The 13724-nt window shown below is 41.4% G+C and overlaps 3 protein-coding genes across 8 annotated transcripts; all 3 read right to left on the reverse strand.

Moving 5' to 3' along the window:
• Positions 1 to 566: 566 nt before the first annotated feature.
• Positions 567 to 3231, reverse strand: LOC128681084 (uncharacterized). Its single transcript, XM_053764674.1, has 4 exons — positions 3081 to 3231; positions 2079 to 2810; positions 1375 to 1670; positions 567 to 788 (listed from the first exon to the last, which is right to left on the reverse strand). The coding sequence occupies exons 1-4, from the start codon at positions 3217 to 3219 to the stop codon at positions 591 to 593; spliced, it is 1365 nt and encodes a 454-aa protein (XP_053620649.1). The 5' UTR covers positions 3220 to 3231; the 3' UTR covers positions 567 to 590.
• An 823-nt stretch (positions 3232 to 4054) lies between these two features.
• LOC128681102 (uncharacterized) lies at positions 4055 to 6490 on the reverse strand. The gene is made up of 5 exons (XM_053764708.2): positions 6300 to 6490; positions 5591 to 6028; positions 5351 to 5505; positions 4802 to 4926; positions 4055 to 4289 (listed from the first exon to the last, which is right to left on the reverse strand). Exons 1-5 carry the CDS (start codon positions 6385 to 6387, stop codon positions 4196 to 4198), a joined length of 900 nt encoding a protein of 299 aa, XP_053620683.1. The 5' UTR covers positions 6388 to 6490; the 3' UTR covers positions 4055 to 4195.
• A 1024-nt stretch (positions 6491 to 7514) lies between these two features.
• LOC128681246 (uncharacterized) lies at positions 7515 to 11160 on the reverse strand. 6 transcript variants are annotated; one of them, XM_053765014.2, is made up of 7 exons: positions 10887 to 11160; positions 10603 to 10663; positions 9978 to 10081; positions 9347 to 9451; positions 8872 to 8984; positions 8303 to 8421; positions 7515 to 7669 (listed from the first exon to the last, which is right to left on the reverse strand). In XM_053765014.2, exons 1-7 carry the CDS (start codon positions 10993 to 10995, stop codon positions 7585 to 7587), a joined length of 696 nt encoding a protein of 231 aa, XP_053620989.1. In that variant the 5' UTR covers positions 10996 to 11160; the 3' UTR covers positions 7515 to 7584. The 6 variants fall into 6 exon arrangements, with proteins under 6 accessions (XP_053620989.1, XP_053620987.1, XP_053620985.1 ...); XM_053765012.2 differs by having other exon boundaries at positions 9347 to 9454; XM_053765010.2 differs by having other exon boundaries at positions 7516 to 7669; positions 9347 to 9481; positions 10887 to 11151.
• Positions 11161 to 13724: the final 2564 nt, after the last annotated feature.

Consider the following 13724-nt stretch of genomic DNA (forward strand, 5'->3'; position numbering starts at 1 on the left):
TTTTGTCGTTTCATTTTTCAATCAATGAGACCTTACAACTTCGATATGAGAAATGCTACTTCATACTGACCTGACAGCTGACTCGGGAGCGTGCTGAGATAAAAAAATAACGGTAAAACTACTGGTAATAAGGTTAGTGTAGTAACAAAGGCAACAAAGGGACTATAATCCTGTAACCCTAAAAGTAAGTTTATTGGTCTTCTATTTTAGGGCTGCGCTAATGAGATGGTTTCGCCGGGGCTCTTAAGACGTGGTGGTAAGAGGGCAAAGGTGGGAACAGGCTGCCCTCGACAGAGATTCATGGAAAATGGAAGGGATGATTTTTGCCTAGCAGTAGGACATGGGCTAAAAAACAAACCAAAAAGACAAGTATTAAACCTACAATCCAGTAGTCTGATAGGTTTAGCGTAAAGGGCTTTACATGCTTTTAGCTTATGTAGGCATTAAATTCCCGACTCGGCGCGGGGGCGAGTGGACATCCGACGATCCATCCAACCGTTAGATCGGAAATTGGCACGAAAGATACACGATACGGGAATATTCAATGAGTCAGCAATAAAAATGAGTAAAGACTACAATTTAATGGAGCATCATTCGCACCCGAGCACGGACTTCTTGCAGCAGTTGCAGCACTTGGGCAGGACCTGCTGCGGCAGCTTCGTGTGCGCGAAGTTGCGCTCGCGCTTGCGCGCCGCCTGCTGGTCCGCGTGCCCGGGCTCGTACACGCGTCCGCGGCTGTCGTACTTCGGGCCCTCCGGGAACAGGATGTGGCGGTGGCAGAACCGGCCCTGTATTACTCAATTGTTAGGCCTTTACTGACTCTAAACTTCTACCAGTTCACATGCACGAGTCGACGCATGGGTTAGGGTTAGCCATCGTGAAGCTCAACCAGGGAAGGAACTTTACCGCAACACTATCCAATTTACGAATATTGGATACGAGTAGAACCGAGGGCACAAGCTACTTTATTCTATATCTCACTTAACTTATCTAAGATTTAAAACGTACCTACGTGTTCGTGGATCTTTATTTTAGATGGAGCTCTGGACTTGGGCCGACCGGCTCGACTGCCACCATCACATTTTTTTCAATTTATTTTAATGAATAGCGAAAATAAATATATACCACAGGAGATGCCACACTAGAATTTTTATAGTTTTCTATTACAAAATCGGTGGTCACCAAAATCTTTATCATAAATTGTGACCACATCATATTTCACGAGGATTCACGCCCCAGATTTTGAGAAAACTGTAGACAAATGCCCCTGATAAACCAGTTCCTTTCATCGAGAGAAGACGTCATAAAGAAACTGTCCCATCTGACCTACATAGTTATATAAAATGAACTGTAGAAAGGTAGGGAGAGTAGTACTTTTCTCTTGAGCGCCTCGACGCGCTCGCCGGTGGCGGGCAGCATGTCCAGCTCCTCGCTGGGGATGGTGTCGGCCGGCAGCGTCACCGCCTCCATGTCCGACTCGATCTCGAAGGCGCGGTGCCGCATCTCCCCGCCGCCGCGCCCGCGCCCCCCTCCGCCGGCCCCGGCCCCGCCCGCCACTCCGCGCCCGCGCGGCCCGCTCTTCAGGAACTTGCTCAGCAGCCCCTCCTTGTCCAGCAGTTGGTGCAGCTTTTCGTATTTGTTGCGTTTACGACGCGCGTCAATATTCGAGGCTGGTGAATGTAAATTAGTTTCCAGCGTCATGTCACAAGCTAAGGATTTTCATGGTTGCATTTAATTTTGTGAATTGTGTTACATATCATTGATGCGGATTTACAGTTGTATAGCGGAAGGTTCAACTTAAAATCTGGTATAGGTTTCATCGCGATAAGTTGCTTAGAACCCGAGACTCAATAATAATAAGTTATGAGCGTACGCACAAAATAAACGCGGGCGAAACTGCGGACAAAGGCTTGTAATTTATATTTCTATGTTGTATTGGTTTCGCTTCTAGATGTTCCACTGCTGGGCAAAGGCCGCTTGAGCAAAGTATGGAAATTATTTTTTGAATCTCACATCTCTCCTATTTTGTACCTATATAATAAGATTCTACATTTAATATTATATAGAGAAAGAAGTACCTGTTTTTGTTACAAATCCTCTGCTTTCTGGAGTTTTAGTCGACCTTTGGTTCTTCAGATGAGCGCCTTCTGTTTCGCTGCTCACTTTCAGCCAATCAATTGGCTTTTTAGCTTCTGGCTTCGACGGTTTGTCCCCCGACTTCGTGTCTTGCAACATTAATTTGTTATCAAATCTTTTATGCTGCTTGTCATGTAACATAGCATTTTTATTAAAAACTTTTCGTTCGGAAACTGGTTTCCAGATTTCAAAATTTTCTTCTTTTTTCATTTGAATGTCGTGCAACACGGACTCGTCATTATTTGTGGGTATACTTTTACGATGCGACTTTAGGAATTTTTCATCAGACTTAATTTTTTCCTCTACATTTTTAAAATGTAGTTTTTGAGATTGTGTTTCTGTTTTTTCGTTTTTTTCCGCACCTTTATCGTGTAGCATGTGTTTGTCATTTAATTTAGTGTCTTTGGGCGGCAGCGTGGGGTTTGTGTCATGTGGCTTGCCCTCGTTCTGGGATTTTTGTGTGTCTTGAAAGTTACGCCGCGCCAAGTCAAAGTTTTTCCTGCTTTTCGCCTCCGACTCGCTGATGACCTCATCTCCATTACCGAGGTAGGGGTTCCTGATGTCGGCGCTGGTGGTGGGCGGGTCGCGCAGGTCCTTGTAGTCGTCGTTGTTCTTGCGGAGGTCCTCCTTCAGCACGCTCACCAGGTCTACCGACTTGGTGGCGCGCGACAGATCTGAACACATTCAAATGTTGTGTGTAAATGTTGCCGTACCACAAACTGAGTAAGCTGTAAATCTGTCTAATAAGGGTATTAGAAATATTATAGTAGATGAGTCGATGGATTTTATTATTAGGTAAGTAGGATCACTAATCAAGGTCAATTGGTATGGAAAGACAGAGCAGGCGTATGAGTAGGGTAAAATCATGACCTGTGTGTTATATGGATTAACTTGAAATTCTCACAATAGTAACTCTGAATTGTACTACTAAAAATAAAGAATACCTTTCTTCATACTCGCGGCGTGGGTGAGGCCTGCCCAGAAGATAGCGGAGACCAGTAGCAGTGCTCCCGAGTCAGCGGCCGACATGGCGGCGCACGAGAATTTAATGCGACAATAAAATGGCGGCCGTAAACAGATCATAAAAGCAGATTGCGAAACTAAAGCGCTCGATAGAATGCATGCGAGGTTTGGGCTTGAGTTATTAGGTACACTAGTCTGGCTGGAGGTCGCATGCGGGAACTGTTATTTACAAGAGGAAGCTTGTTGTACTGTCAATGGACGTCTATGCTAATTATCTATTAGTTTATTAGGTACATGTGGTAGGTAACAGGTAATAAAATTAGTAGGAAAACCCGCCAAGCGTGACTTTGATTCGCGCTTGGAGGGTTCTGTAAAAAGGTTCATGAAACAAAACCTTAGGTGGTCCGTTCCTAAAATTATAATAGATTTCTTTGATCTATACCCTCTATAGCAATTTATTACGCGTTTTCCTAGTTTCTTTAGCAGCCGCACTGCGTCGGAACCCAGAGTTCTGTTTTCCTGCTATTGACATTCTTATACATTGCTTGTATTGGCTCGCATATTAAGCACTTCTATAAGTATATATCGATGCGAGTGAGTAGGTACTTAAGTATATGTATATTATAACTTTGAAATTTGAAAATATACTTACTTAGGTACATCAACGCTATCATTAATGGTTAGTTTCAATCATGTGAGGGAGAGATCGATCTAAAAACTTCACAATCAGATGAACATTTTAGTACTTAAGTAGGTGCCGAATGATTTTTTTTGAAGTGAATACTCGTTTTGAGTTTGTAAGAACACGTAGATCTTTTGTTTTAAAATTATCATTAACGCATTACTTACGAATTTACAGGAATCAATATGTTTTTATCGAGAATATGCTACATTGCACCGAAAGAGGACAATTTAATTAATCCAGATTATTATTTCAAAATAATACAACATAGTATCAACAAAAATATATTCACAAAACAGTACAAGATGTGACACTACGATATTACCTGTGTGGTTGAGGGGGAATCATAGTGTAGGCACTCAGTCTTGGAGCTATGGGTCAAAGGGCCCTTAGCTCTATGGGCCAGGGTTGGGGTCACCGGGGCACCAGCGCGTCGTCATCCCCGCTCACCGCGCTGTTACCCTCCGCGTTCTCATCGTCGCTGTCCACCCTGTACTGCCGTCGGCTCCTGGACACAATATGATTCCTACAATTTATTTTGCCTATTTATTCGCGATACAAGATGGTGTCTTGTTTACTCCATCTCTGTGCCTGTTGGCCATCAAGGTGGCTATCGAGTTACAACACTTGTCGGAGACTTGCCAGTGACGATTCACTAAGAAATAAAAATGTAGGTATTATACATAGAGTACCTACATGCAATACAAATAATGCGTATAACATCGGTTAGTTAGTAGGTAGTAAGTACTAGAGATTATTTTTAAAATGGGTTTTGCAAGGTGTAAGAAGTAAACTGCAGATTGCTGATACACATATTAGTGTAGATTTGATTATAATTTTAAATTCTAAAGCACTAGTCGGGCGTGTCGGAGTGTGGTGTGAGGATGAAATAACGTTAAAACTTTATTGCTCCAAATTATAAAAAAAAAAAAGTATGAATGCTTGAACGCCATGCGGCATTCTCTAACTCTCATAACCAAAGGCTATGTGTATGGCAAATACATCGTAAGAAGAACTGACTTGGGCAGCTTGAAGTCGGGCACGGGCCCGGCCACGTGCACGGGCGCGACCAGCACGGCGCGCCCGCTCAGCTCCGTCTGCAGGAAGTGCGGCACGGCGCCCGCGCCGCGCCGGATAGCGCGCTCCTGGACATAACAACACAAGTTCTCACACCAGAGTAGGCAATCAAGCGCTTTGGACACTTTCTGGTTAATATAATTTATCTGCTTTTTCAACTCATAAAGAAAGGTTAAAGTGTGGTTTACCATGTATGTTTATGGACCAAAGAGTATCTCGCTTAAGTCTGCATAGATTGCTCAAGATCGACCTAGATGGCATGAAGAAGGCCTACATCCGTGTGGCAGAAAAACACTGAGAAGAAGATACATTGCATGAAGATAGTCAGGCAGATGATAGAAAGTATTGACATCTGAGAATGCCGAAGTCCGCGTAGTGTGAAGAAGAAACTGTAGTGATGAGAGAGTCAGATTATAAGCTTGCAATGTGTTTTAAACTGAAGTAAATTCAACTTCAACAGTTTTATTACAGGAACACGAGATGCAATCGTACCCCCTTCACGGTCAGTAGTTTGTACTTCAGCCTCGCTGTCGTCTCCTTCCCTAGCAGGTACGGAGCGAGCGAGGTTTCGGGCGGAGTGTTGTTCATGGAGCTGTGGGGTTCTATCGCCTTCAACATCGGGTCTTTGACGGTCGACAGCTCCGGCTCTGAATAACAAAGAAACCAGAAGATACAAGTCAAATATGCTGTCAAAAAGGTCCAAATTTTATAAATCCCAAATTACACGCCTACCTTTTTCTGTATCGTCTAATTTCACTCTTATGTCAAGCGTCTCATTTAGTGACTTCGAAAAAGATTTAGATTGATTTTCATCTGATTTAGTTTCTATTTCTTCTGGTTTCTTATTTGAGTCAACATTTTCTGCTTTCATCTTTTCTAGTAAGTTCATAAAATTTGATTTAGAATGTTTTTCATCCGGATTGTTTTCACGGATCTCTTTGAGTATTGATACCCTGACTGTATCGATAATTGAGTCACTTGCATCATCTCGGTTACTACGTCTGGCATAGTCAATGCGATTACTGTCATTCGCTCTATTTATATTGATGAGTTCCACAGTATCGATTGCGGGGTTGTCAGGCTGGCTGTCCTGATAATCGTCGTTGTTTTTCCGCAAGCTCATCTTCAGGACGCTCACCAGATCCAAGGACTGAGTAAAGCGCGACAGATCTGGAAACAAGCGCGTTGTTTGGTTTTAAATTAAACGTTTTGTTTCATAAATCATCAGTTATTTTAATAATTCCATGACTTGCTCTAATTGTTTCCTTATATATGATTAAGGAGGATGGGCCACAACCCAGTGCGATTATAATAGGTTTTGAAGACTGTAAACTAGACCGGGACTAACGGTTTGACGTAAGCTAAACGTGTTCGAAATGCGTTATACTTTCAATGATGACTTCATTTGTAGTTGATATTATTATGTATTTAATATATTTACCTTTCTTCTTGCTGCCAGCAAGAATAGGGTCAGCAAATAAAATCATAAAATAGAAAAGTAAGATTGCGTCCAAGTCCAAACCCAGCATAGTGCGCTACTCGAAACAAATGCTCAATAAATGGCAGTCGCAGCCATAAAGCTGATATAGATTGCGAAACCGCCTCTCGATAGCATGTAAATACGTAGAAGCAGCATTTCGTAGAATGTTGCTTGAATAAAAAAGAAAATAGAATATATATTAAAAATTAGAATTTTTGCCAGACACTTTTATCGATTATGGCCGAGACAAAATATACAAGTTATTTTTAGTAATAGTTAGGATTATATTTAGTAATAGACTCGTTCAGCGGATTTTATACAAAAGCAAAAAAAATCTGAGTTTTTTTCCTAAATATTCCTAAAATTATACTTATCGATTTTGTCCCTTTTTGAATGAACAAGTATTTTTAAAATGTGGAATATTTTGTGAATCGACCGTAATGAATTAGAAAACCGTTGGTTTGATTAACATTTCGACGGAAATCATTGATTGAATGTTGCAATGAGCGATTTATATGCAAATTGACCTGTGGTTTTTAGGAGTGTAGACGGGCGAGTTTTTTTATATTATTTTGACTCACAAACAGGTTCGGTAAATGGTAGTGTATCAGCTAGAATGTGAAATGAAGATGGCAATAGCAAACCATTCCAGGATAGTCGTGTATGTTTCGTTCCACATAATAACCATCAGCTACAAAGAATACGACTAACAAGTTAAATGCATTGTTTGTTCTTCAGCCTTCAAGTACCTATCTGCCGTTGTCCATGTATCTGAGAGAGATCAGCCGAGCGTGCCTACACTGAGGCTCATCGTCCGTCACCAATTTGTTCATGGCAACTAATCCCAACCACACCTATTCTTATTATGCTATTATATCATCAATTTAGGTAAGTAGGTACCTAGGTATAGTTAGTTTTTTTATTCTTTTCTATGAATTCACCTATTAGGAATTAAGTTTAAAAATTAGAGTCTTCCTACTCATTCCGTGATTAATTTATGCCATCATAAAGTTGACAGTTGGCGCATGACCAGAGCGTCTCGTGTCTGCCTATTCGATGTATTTTTAAAAGCAACTTCATCTAATGTTCATTCTGCCAACTATCATCACAATGTTCATTCTATTCAATTCGAACTCGTACTTAAAACATTTTAAACCTTAAAAAGGAGACTTTTATATAAGAGGTATGCAAATAACACAACGGGTAACAACAGACTATATTGGCGCAGTATCGCCAGGCGCTGGAGTCAGCTCGGGTCCAGCTCTGGATCCGCGTCGTCTTCTCCCGTGATGTTGTCGCCGTCACTGTCCTCGCGGTACTGCCTTCGACTCCTGGACAAGATTAATAATTTATCTCTCTCTCATCGTCGAGCTCCTAAAAGGTGCTTTGTAATTCTTGTCCGAGTAATCGAACTAATAGAAAGTAACTTGCGACATTTGATTACAAACAGACAGACAAACATTGGGAGAAACACAGATGAACCTAAACAAAAGCTTGTAAAATAGTATTCGTCGTTCGCGCGCTCGGACTAGGCAGTTGGACTAAGTTCTCACAGTCTATATTAACCGCTTCCAGTTCACATGCACACATGTACTTTCATTCGTGGAGAAATGAAGAAAGAGGATGACCGAATATAAGATAAAAATTCTTTGACAGTTCTGAAACGGAATTAAAGTTTAGGAATTATGTTTAGTTAAGATCTGTAAGACTTTGTTGAGAGAGAGAGAGGAGGGTGGGAGGTGGGGGAAAGGAAGGGACAAGGGGAAAATTAGGTAGGGAACAATGTCCAGCAGCTGGACATTATTATGCCATTCTGCTAGCCCTGGAAGAAGGGTCAAACTCAAGGAGTGCTATATAGATTACTAAGGATGCCGAAGACTGTTAGAAATGGTTGAGAAAAATTACAAAAGCGGTTCCTAAACTTCGATGCTTCATGACGGAAACAGAGAAGAATAATGAGTTACTTGGGCAGCCTGAAATGCGGCAGCGGTCCGGGGCTGAATGGAGCGACCACCACGCTGTCGTTGAGCGCCGTCTTCAGGTAGCGGAGGACGCCGCCGCTGCGTCGGCTCAGCCCGTGCGCCTGTTGTCCAGCAGGAAACAAGGATCCATAAGGAAGGAATATCGACCAAAGACCCTTCAACCTCAAAATATGCTTTTATAACATGAGGTTGAAGGGCAGGCGAGGCAGATGGTTTTTACTAATGCGGATAGAAAAAAAATCATATCCGTGCAGTACACCGCCGAGAAGTTTCCTCGTAGGGAGTCTATTCTGGTACACGTGCTTTAGTTCTGAAAAACTAAACCAGTTTCAAGCCAATCCTGGGTGCATCAATAGGTCATGTTTATCATCCTAACGTATTATCATGTAAACTCAGTGAGTATACAACATTTCAACTCAAGTGGCTAAAGATATCTGCTTCAGAATTGAGTTGCAAGATTCCACCACAACTCCGACCTCATACATAGAAGTAGATGCCGCTTGAGAGCGGTCTACTAATAGTGTAAAGTGAAAGAGCTAGCATTGGGTTACCGTTAGGACTTTGTACGGCAGCTCCGTGGTGGTGTCGCTGCCGTGCAGGTAGGGGGAGCCTGGCACGAACGACTTTATCACCTCGATCCACTCGTCTCTGGGCGTTTCCGCCGCTGAAACGAGATTACACTTGTTGAGGCGGGCGGATTAAATTAAAAACTCACATCACACAAAAAAAAAACTTGATTTGGTTTGATTGACTTGAAGATATTCACTTGCCTAGCAATTGTAAACTATTCTTCGCTGCATCTCACTTCGAATCAATTCGATGGTGAGAGGTGAAATATAAACCCGTACTAATCCCTTTGAGCGTTTTCCTTGTTTTTTCCACAGACGTTGAGTTTCGTAGCGCAGGGGTTTGCTCTCTTACTTTTTCGCCTCCACATCTCGGCCGTCGGAATCTTTAGTTGGCACGCATATCATCCTTGACGACATTAAGCCAGTACTTCTTGGGTAGGCGTTATTGGCCACTCACCATCCGGCGTGAAGTCAGGAGTGCTGGTGACGTCACGCTCCAGGTCGCTGCGCTCGGAGCCGCTGCCGTGGAGGTCCGACAGGTAGCCATTGAGCACATTGCGGTCTACTGAAAAGTCGCTCAACTCTGAGTCGTCTGAAACATCATTAAAATACCTACTGTGACAGACTTAATGCGACTTGCATTGCACTATTATTTTTTTCATGTATTACAATTAACAAGGGCTATGAAAAACAATTTTGATATAACGTAAGCAGAATCGACTTCCTAGTTCATGGACATCCAGCGTTGGACTTTTACTTGGCCGCCATTTTAGAATCCTTCTGCTTCAACGGCCATCACTCCATTTTTTGTTTGTCTATAAATAACTAATTCTTATCTTCCGGTATTGGGAGCGAAACTTCGAATGTGTCAGATGCTACTCCTCGAAGAAAATTGTAAAAGTCAATCAAGGAAAAGAGCTTATAAACTGGAGATTCTTTTTTTAGGTCATACGCCAGAAATCACCAATTAAATCTAAATGCCATCATATAGCTAAACTTGCCTTCGTGTTTCGCAAGTGTTGGCTCTGTCTGCCGCGTAAGGGATAAAGATGCGCTACTGTGATGTCTGTATTTTGTATGTCATTTACCTTTCTTGGCCTCTTCCTTGCTGATGTGGTTGTCCCTCTCATCGTGGTCGTCCTCCGCGGGCAGCGCGCGCAGAGCCGTCTCCACCTTCTCTACGCTGTCATCTCTGTGTTAAACAAGTCGCCAAGTGCGAATCCGTAGATACGCACTTGGCGACTTTTGAGAAAAATAGACATCATCCTATCTTTCATTTCGCTCATACAAGAAAAAGAAACGCTAATCAGAAAAACACGAGAAGAAACGGGACAGAGCGCTAATATCTTTGTCCCTCATCTGTGTCCAATTTTACAACTCTTATATTTACGCTTTGTGTGAGCGCCGAGACTGATCTATCTCATTTGGCTATGATAGATCGTTGTCTTTAGTTTTCTGTATCTTTGTGCCGGACTCGCTCACGGGGATCTATTGTAACAACCATTGGTTAGGGATGCCTATATCAGCGAAATATTACTTTATTGATATTAGTTATATGGCAAATTAAGTAAAATATTTCGAATGTTATGTTTAAAAAAGTACGCAATCTGTTATGCGTAAATATCATTAGGACTAACAATTATGTCTTAAAATTGTATGTAAAGGATAGCGAGCCCTCTGCCATGGGAGTTGCTCCTCTGCCAGCTCGGTTACCTCGGCTCGTAGTCGTAGTTGTCCTCCATCAGTTGGCTGCGCAGCCGGAACAGAAGATGATCTGCGAAGAAAGACTTCGTTTTACCAATTTATATTTTGGATGGATAAGCCGTCTAGAGTACTACTGCGAATAATATCTTCGAGTAATCTTTTTTGGTCACACTACGAGTATAACATTAATTTTCAGCCAAAATTTTTTGTACCGCCCGTTTCTTACGCGCGATACTCTGCGCAATAAAAATATTCAATGAAAAAGTTTATATGGCCTTTTACCCACATCTTACCTTTGTTTGGTCTTCTTTTGTTATTAGCAATATGCCTAGCTAATGAGCCATTAGTTAAGTGGTTACCGCGCACCCCATCGACCCACAGCAGCAGAACAATAAGCAACATGGAAAACAATATTATTTACACCCTAAATCTTCACCTGAGAAAATAAATATATTTTCAATTTGAATATAAATTCTAAAAACGTCATGACTCAGGCAAGTTTCTGCAAACATATTTTTTATTACGTTTTTTATGCAAATATGATGTTAAAAAACAATTGCTTCGATGAACTTGAAAATATTGTGATCGATAACAATCATGGTTTCTTTGGATCCAGCGTGGTTCGTGTGTCTCGGTGCAGTTCCGCCTGTTTGTACAAGTTGTGCCTGAACACGCCGGTCACAACCCAGATATTATAAAGACAGATTTCATGTCGATGCAACTAATGTGACACCATTTTAAAATATGTGCATAATATTCGAATGCAAAAATAAAATATAATATTTCTTTAAAACATAACTATAGAGTATAGGATAGGCCACCTCCAAGCATGGAAGAAATTGGCTCCAGATTCTCCAGCTCGTGGCTCAAGCTGCACGAACAATGTTGTGATTTCTAAATGGAAAACTATTGGATATTAGAGTGGATACTGGATATTAGAGTGTTGGCTCCAACCAAGACGGCGGCTTACAAGATGCGCTCTAGTCTACGATAATCTATCTTAAAGACTGTTGGAGATTCTCAACGATTAGTTCAAATCATTTGTTCAGAAATTATACCTTCACAGACACTTTTTCACGTTAAAGAACGTTTTTCACCTAAAATGGGAACGAGAATAGCAAAAATGATATTTTTTTATCGCAAACTAACTAACGTATACTCGATGTATCTAACTAGTACACTATATCATTGGAATATTTACATCTGAAGATTGTTCTGGATATTATTTCCTAAACACCTTGGTATAATGTTTATACTAGACCCATTGCGCTGTTAGATATTATGTATTCTAGAAACTCTATACCGGCGCAACAGTCAACAAGTGCTTAAAACGAGACGTCAGCGTACAATACCTGGCGACCAGGAGAATGGCGGCGCGACAGAACGGAGACTTCACTACACATAGTTATATTCCTCACGGTTGAACATGTTCTTGATGTCTTCGGAGGCAAGCGTTGTGAAAACTATCAAACACGAGTCAGAAATTTGGCATAAAACCCATTTGAGACTAGTAGAATTAGAACCTGGTATTTTTCGCCCAAAATTGGTCAAAAATAATCTTAATTGCACTTGACCACTATGGTATCACAAAATTCCCTTAGCAGCAAAACCGCGAGCCATAGCCAGTAAAAATACTAATTATAAATTTATGTAAAAGTACAATAATAATAACATACGAGAATTTACCCTCAATGTTACACTATTTAAAAGAACCCGACCGTATCCTTTCTGTCTGCATGGAGCAACGCTAGACTTCCTTAGAAACTCGAGAGCCAGGACCGAGAGCGGCGATTAAGGGAATCGTCGTGAAACGCGCTCTGAATAAGGAGTGTTTAATACTTGAGAATCCTTTCAGCTGTGTTTTTTGGTTTACAGCTGAGGAGAATCCCAAACTTGAATTGCGTAAAAAAACAAGGACATTCTAAGTAAAGTTGTTAGGAGAAGATAGATGCAATAAACTCCAACTTTTTGAATTCTCAATACACACGTTTTTAATTTACACATTATTACATTTTTATTTTTTGCACTAAATGTTCATTCATTCCGTGAGAACACGGGATTAAAAATTTAAAAAATGTTCATTTCAACTTCGAAATACCATTACATTTCTTAAGAGCGTTAAAAAATACTCGATCGAAATCTAATCTCCATCAATCAATTTCCAAAGCAACAAACTTCAGCGCAGCCTTTTCTCCAAAGACGTCAATTTAACAAATGGCGAGTCTTACAAGTATATTAGAACCAAGTGGACGATACAGTCGTTGTATTTATAACATTCTAGAAAATGTCGACATCCCTCAGCCATGAGGATGATACGGCTGTGAGATAGAGATAACTGCTCAGTGCTTGAGTTGATCTTCGAACCAGCAACAGACCAATCGTTTCATTGTAAACGACTTACTACATTAACATCACATTCGCTAAGCAAGTCCTCTCGTGTCACCTTCGGAAGCGGCAGCAGAGGTCCAGAATCAATAGCTTTTAGCTTCGATGCACCACAGCACATTGCACTGTCAGAATGTTATGTTTGTCAAAATATTCGTTCACGAATAATTCCCAGCGTAAACTGATAAGTACGAAAGTAAACACCAATATCATTACCATTTTAGTTTGTTTTCTCCTCCCACTGCCCCCCACCGACCACCACCGGCCCACTGCTGAATTACGACAACAAACAATAATTGTCTATGTTTTACCAAGAATAATCACTAAACAGTATAAACGCAGTCGCCCTCGCCAGCTTCTCCTGTTCCGCAGATTGTAAAAAGCGAATCACGTGAAACTGCAACGGTTTTTTGATTCAACGTGCATATTTTCGTCGTATTTTGGACCAACGCACAGTTGGACGGTTGGTCCAACGCACAGTTGGACGGTAGGTTGAATGAAGTCTTTTAGTAAGTAGTGAACAAAGCGTTAAAACCCGCTCCTTTTTGCCCGGTTGTGTAATGATAAGGTGAAAGAAGATGATGACATGGTAATGTGGTAGGATAAGGAAATGTCCTTCTGTTTGTTTGTAGCGTGTCCTGCGGCGCCGCGACTCCAGCGCGCTACGGGCGCGACTCAGCGAAACTATATCGCTGTTTACTGAATGTCGATATCTTGCGGCTTCGCCTGTGAGCCAAATGGCACTG

Source organism: Plodia interpunctella, chromosome 26, assembly GCF_027563975.2.
Source record: "Plodia interpunctella isolate USDA-ARS_2022_Savannah chromosome 26, ilPloInte3.2, whole genome shotgun sequence".
Lineage (NCBI taxonomy): Eukaryota > Metazoa > Arthropoda > Insecta > Lepidoptera > Pyralidae > Plodia > Plodia interpunctella.

What these genes read in the sequence shown, in the direction of transcription:
- LOC128681246 (XM_053765010.2), bottom strand. Translation starts at nt 10,995, where the DNA reads ATGTTGCTTATTGTTCTGCTGCTGTGGGTCGATGGGGTGCGCGGTAAC. An exon ending in CAAAAGAAGACCAAACAAAG is followed by an intron (nt 10,664 to 10,886) that starts GTAAGATGTGGG and finishes CTTTCTTCGCAG; the next exon opens with ATCATCTTCTGTTCCGGCTG. An exon ending in TGCCGTACAAAGTCCTAACG is followed by an intron (nt 8,422 to 8,871) that starts GTAACCCAATGC and finishes GCTGGACAACAG; the next exon opens with GCGCACGGGCTGAGCCGACG.
- LOC128681084 (XM_053764674.1), bottom strand. Translation starts at nt 3,219, where the DNA reads ATGATCTGTTTACGGCCGCCATTTTATTGTCGCATTAAATTCTCGTGC. An exon ending in CGCCGCGAGTATGAAGAAAG is followed by an intron (nt 2,811 to 3,080) that starts GTATTCTTTATT and finishes GAATGTGTTCAG; the next exon opens with ATCTGTCGCGCGCCACCAAG. An exon ending in TCGAGGCGCTCAAGAGAAAA is followed by an intron (nt 789 to 1,374) that starts GTACTACTCTCC and finishes TGAGTAATACAG; the next exon opens with GGCCGGTTCTGCCACCGCCA.
- LOC128681102 (XM_053764708.2), bottom strand. Translation starts at nt 6,387, where the DNA reads ATGCTGGGTTTGGACTTGGACGCAATCTTACTTTTCTATTTTATGATT. An exon ending in ATTAGACGATACAGAAAAAG is followed by an intron (nt 5,506 to 5,590) that starts GTAGGCGTGTAA and finishes TTTGTTATTCAG; the next exon opens with AGCCGGAGCTGTCGACCGTC. An exon ending in CCCGACTTCAAGCTGCCCAA is followed by an intron (nt 4,290 to 4,801) that starts GTCAGTTCTTCT and finishes TATTGTGTCCAG; the next exon opens with GAGCCGACGGCAGTACAGGG.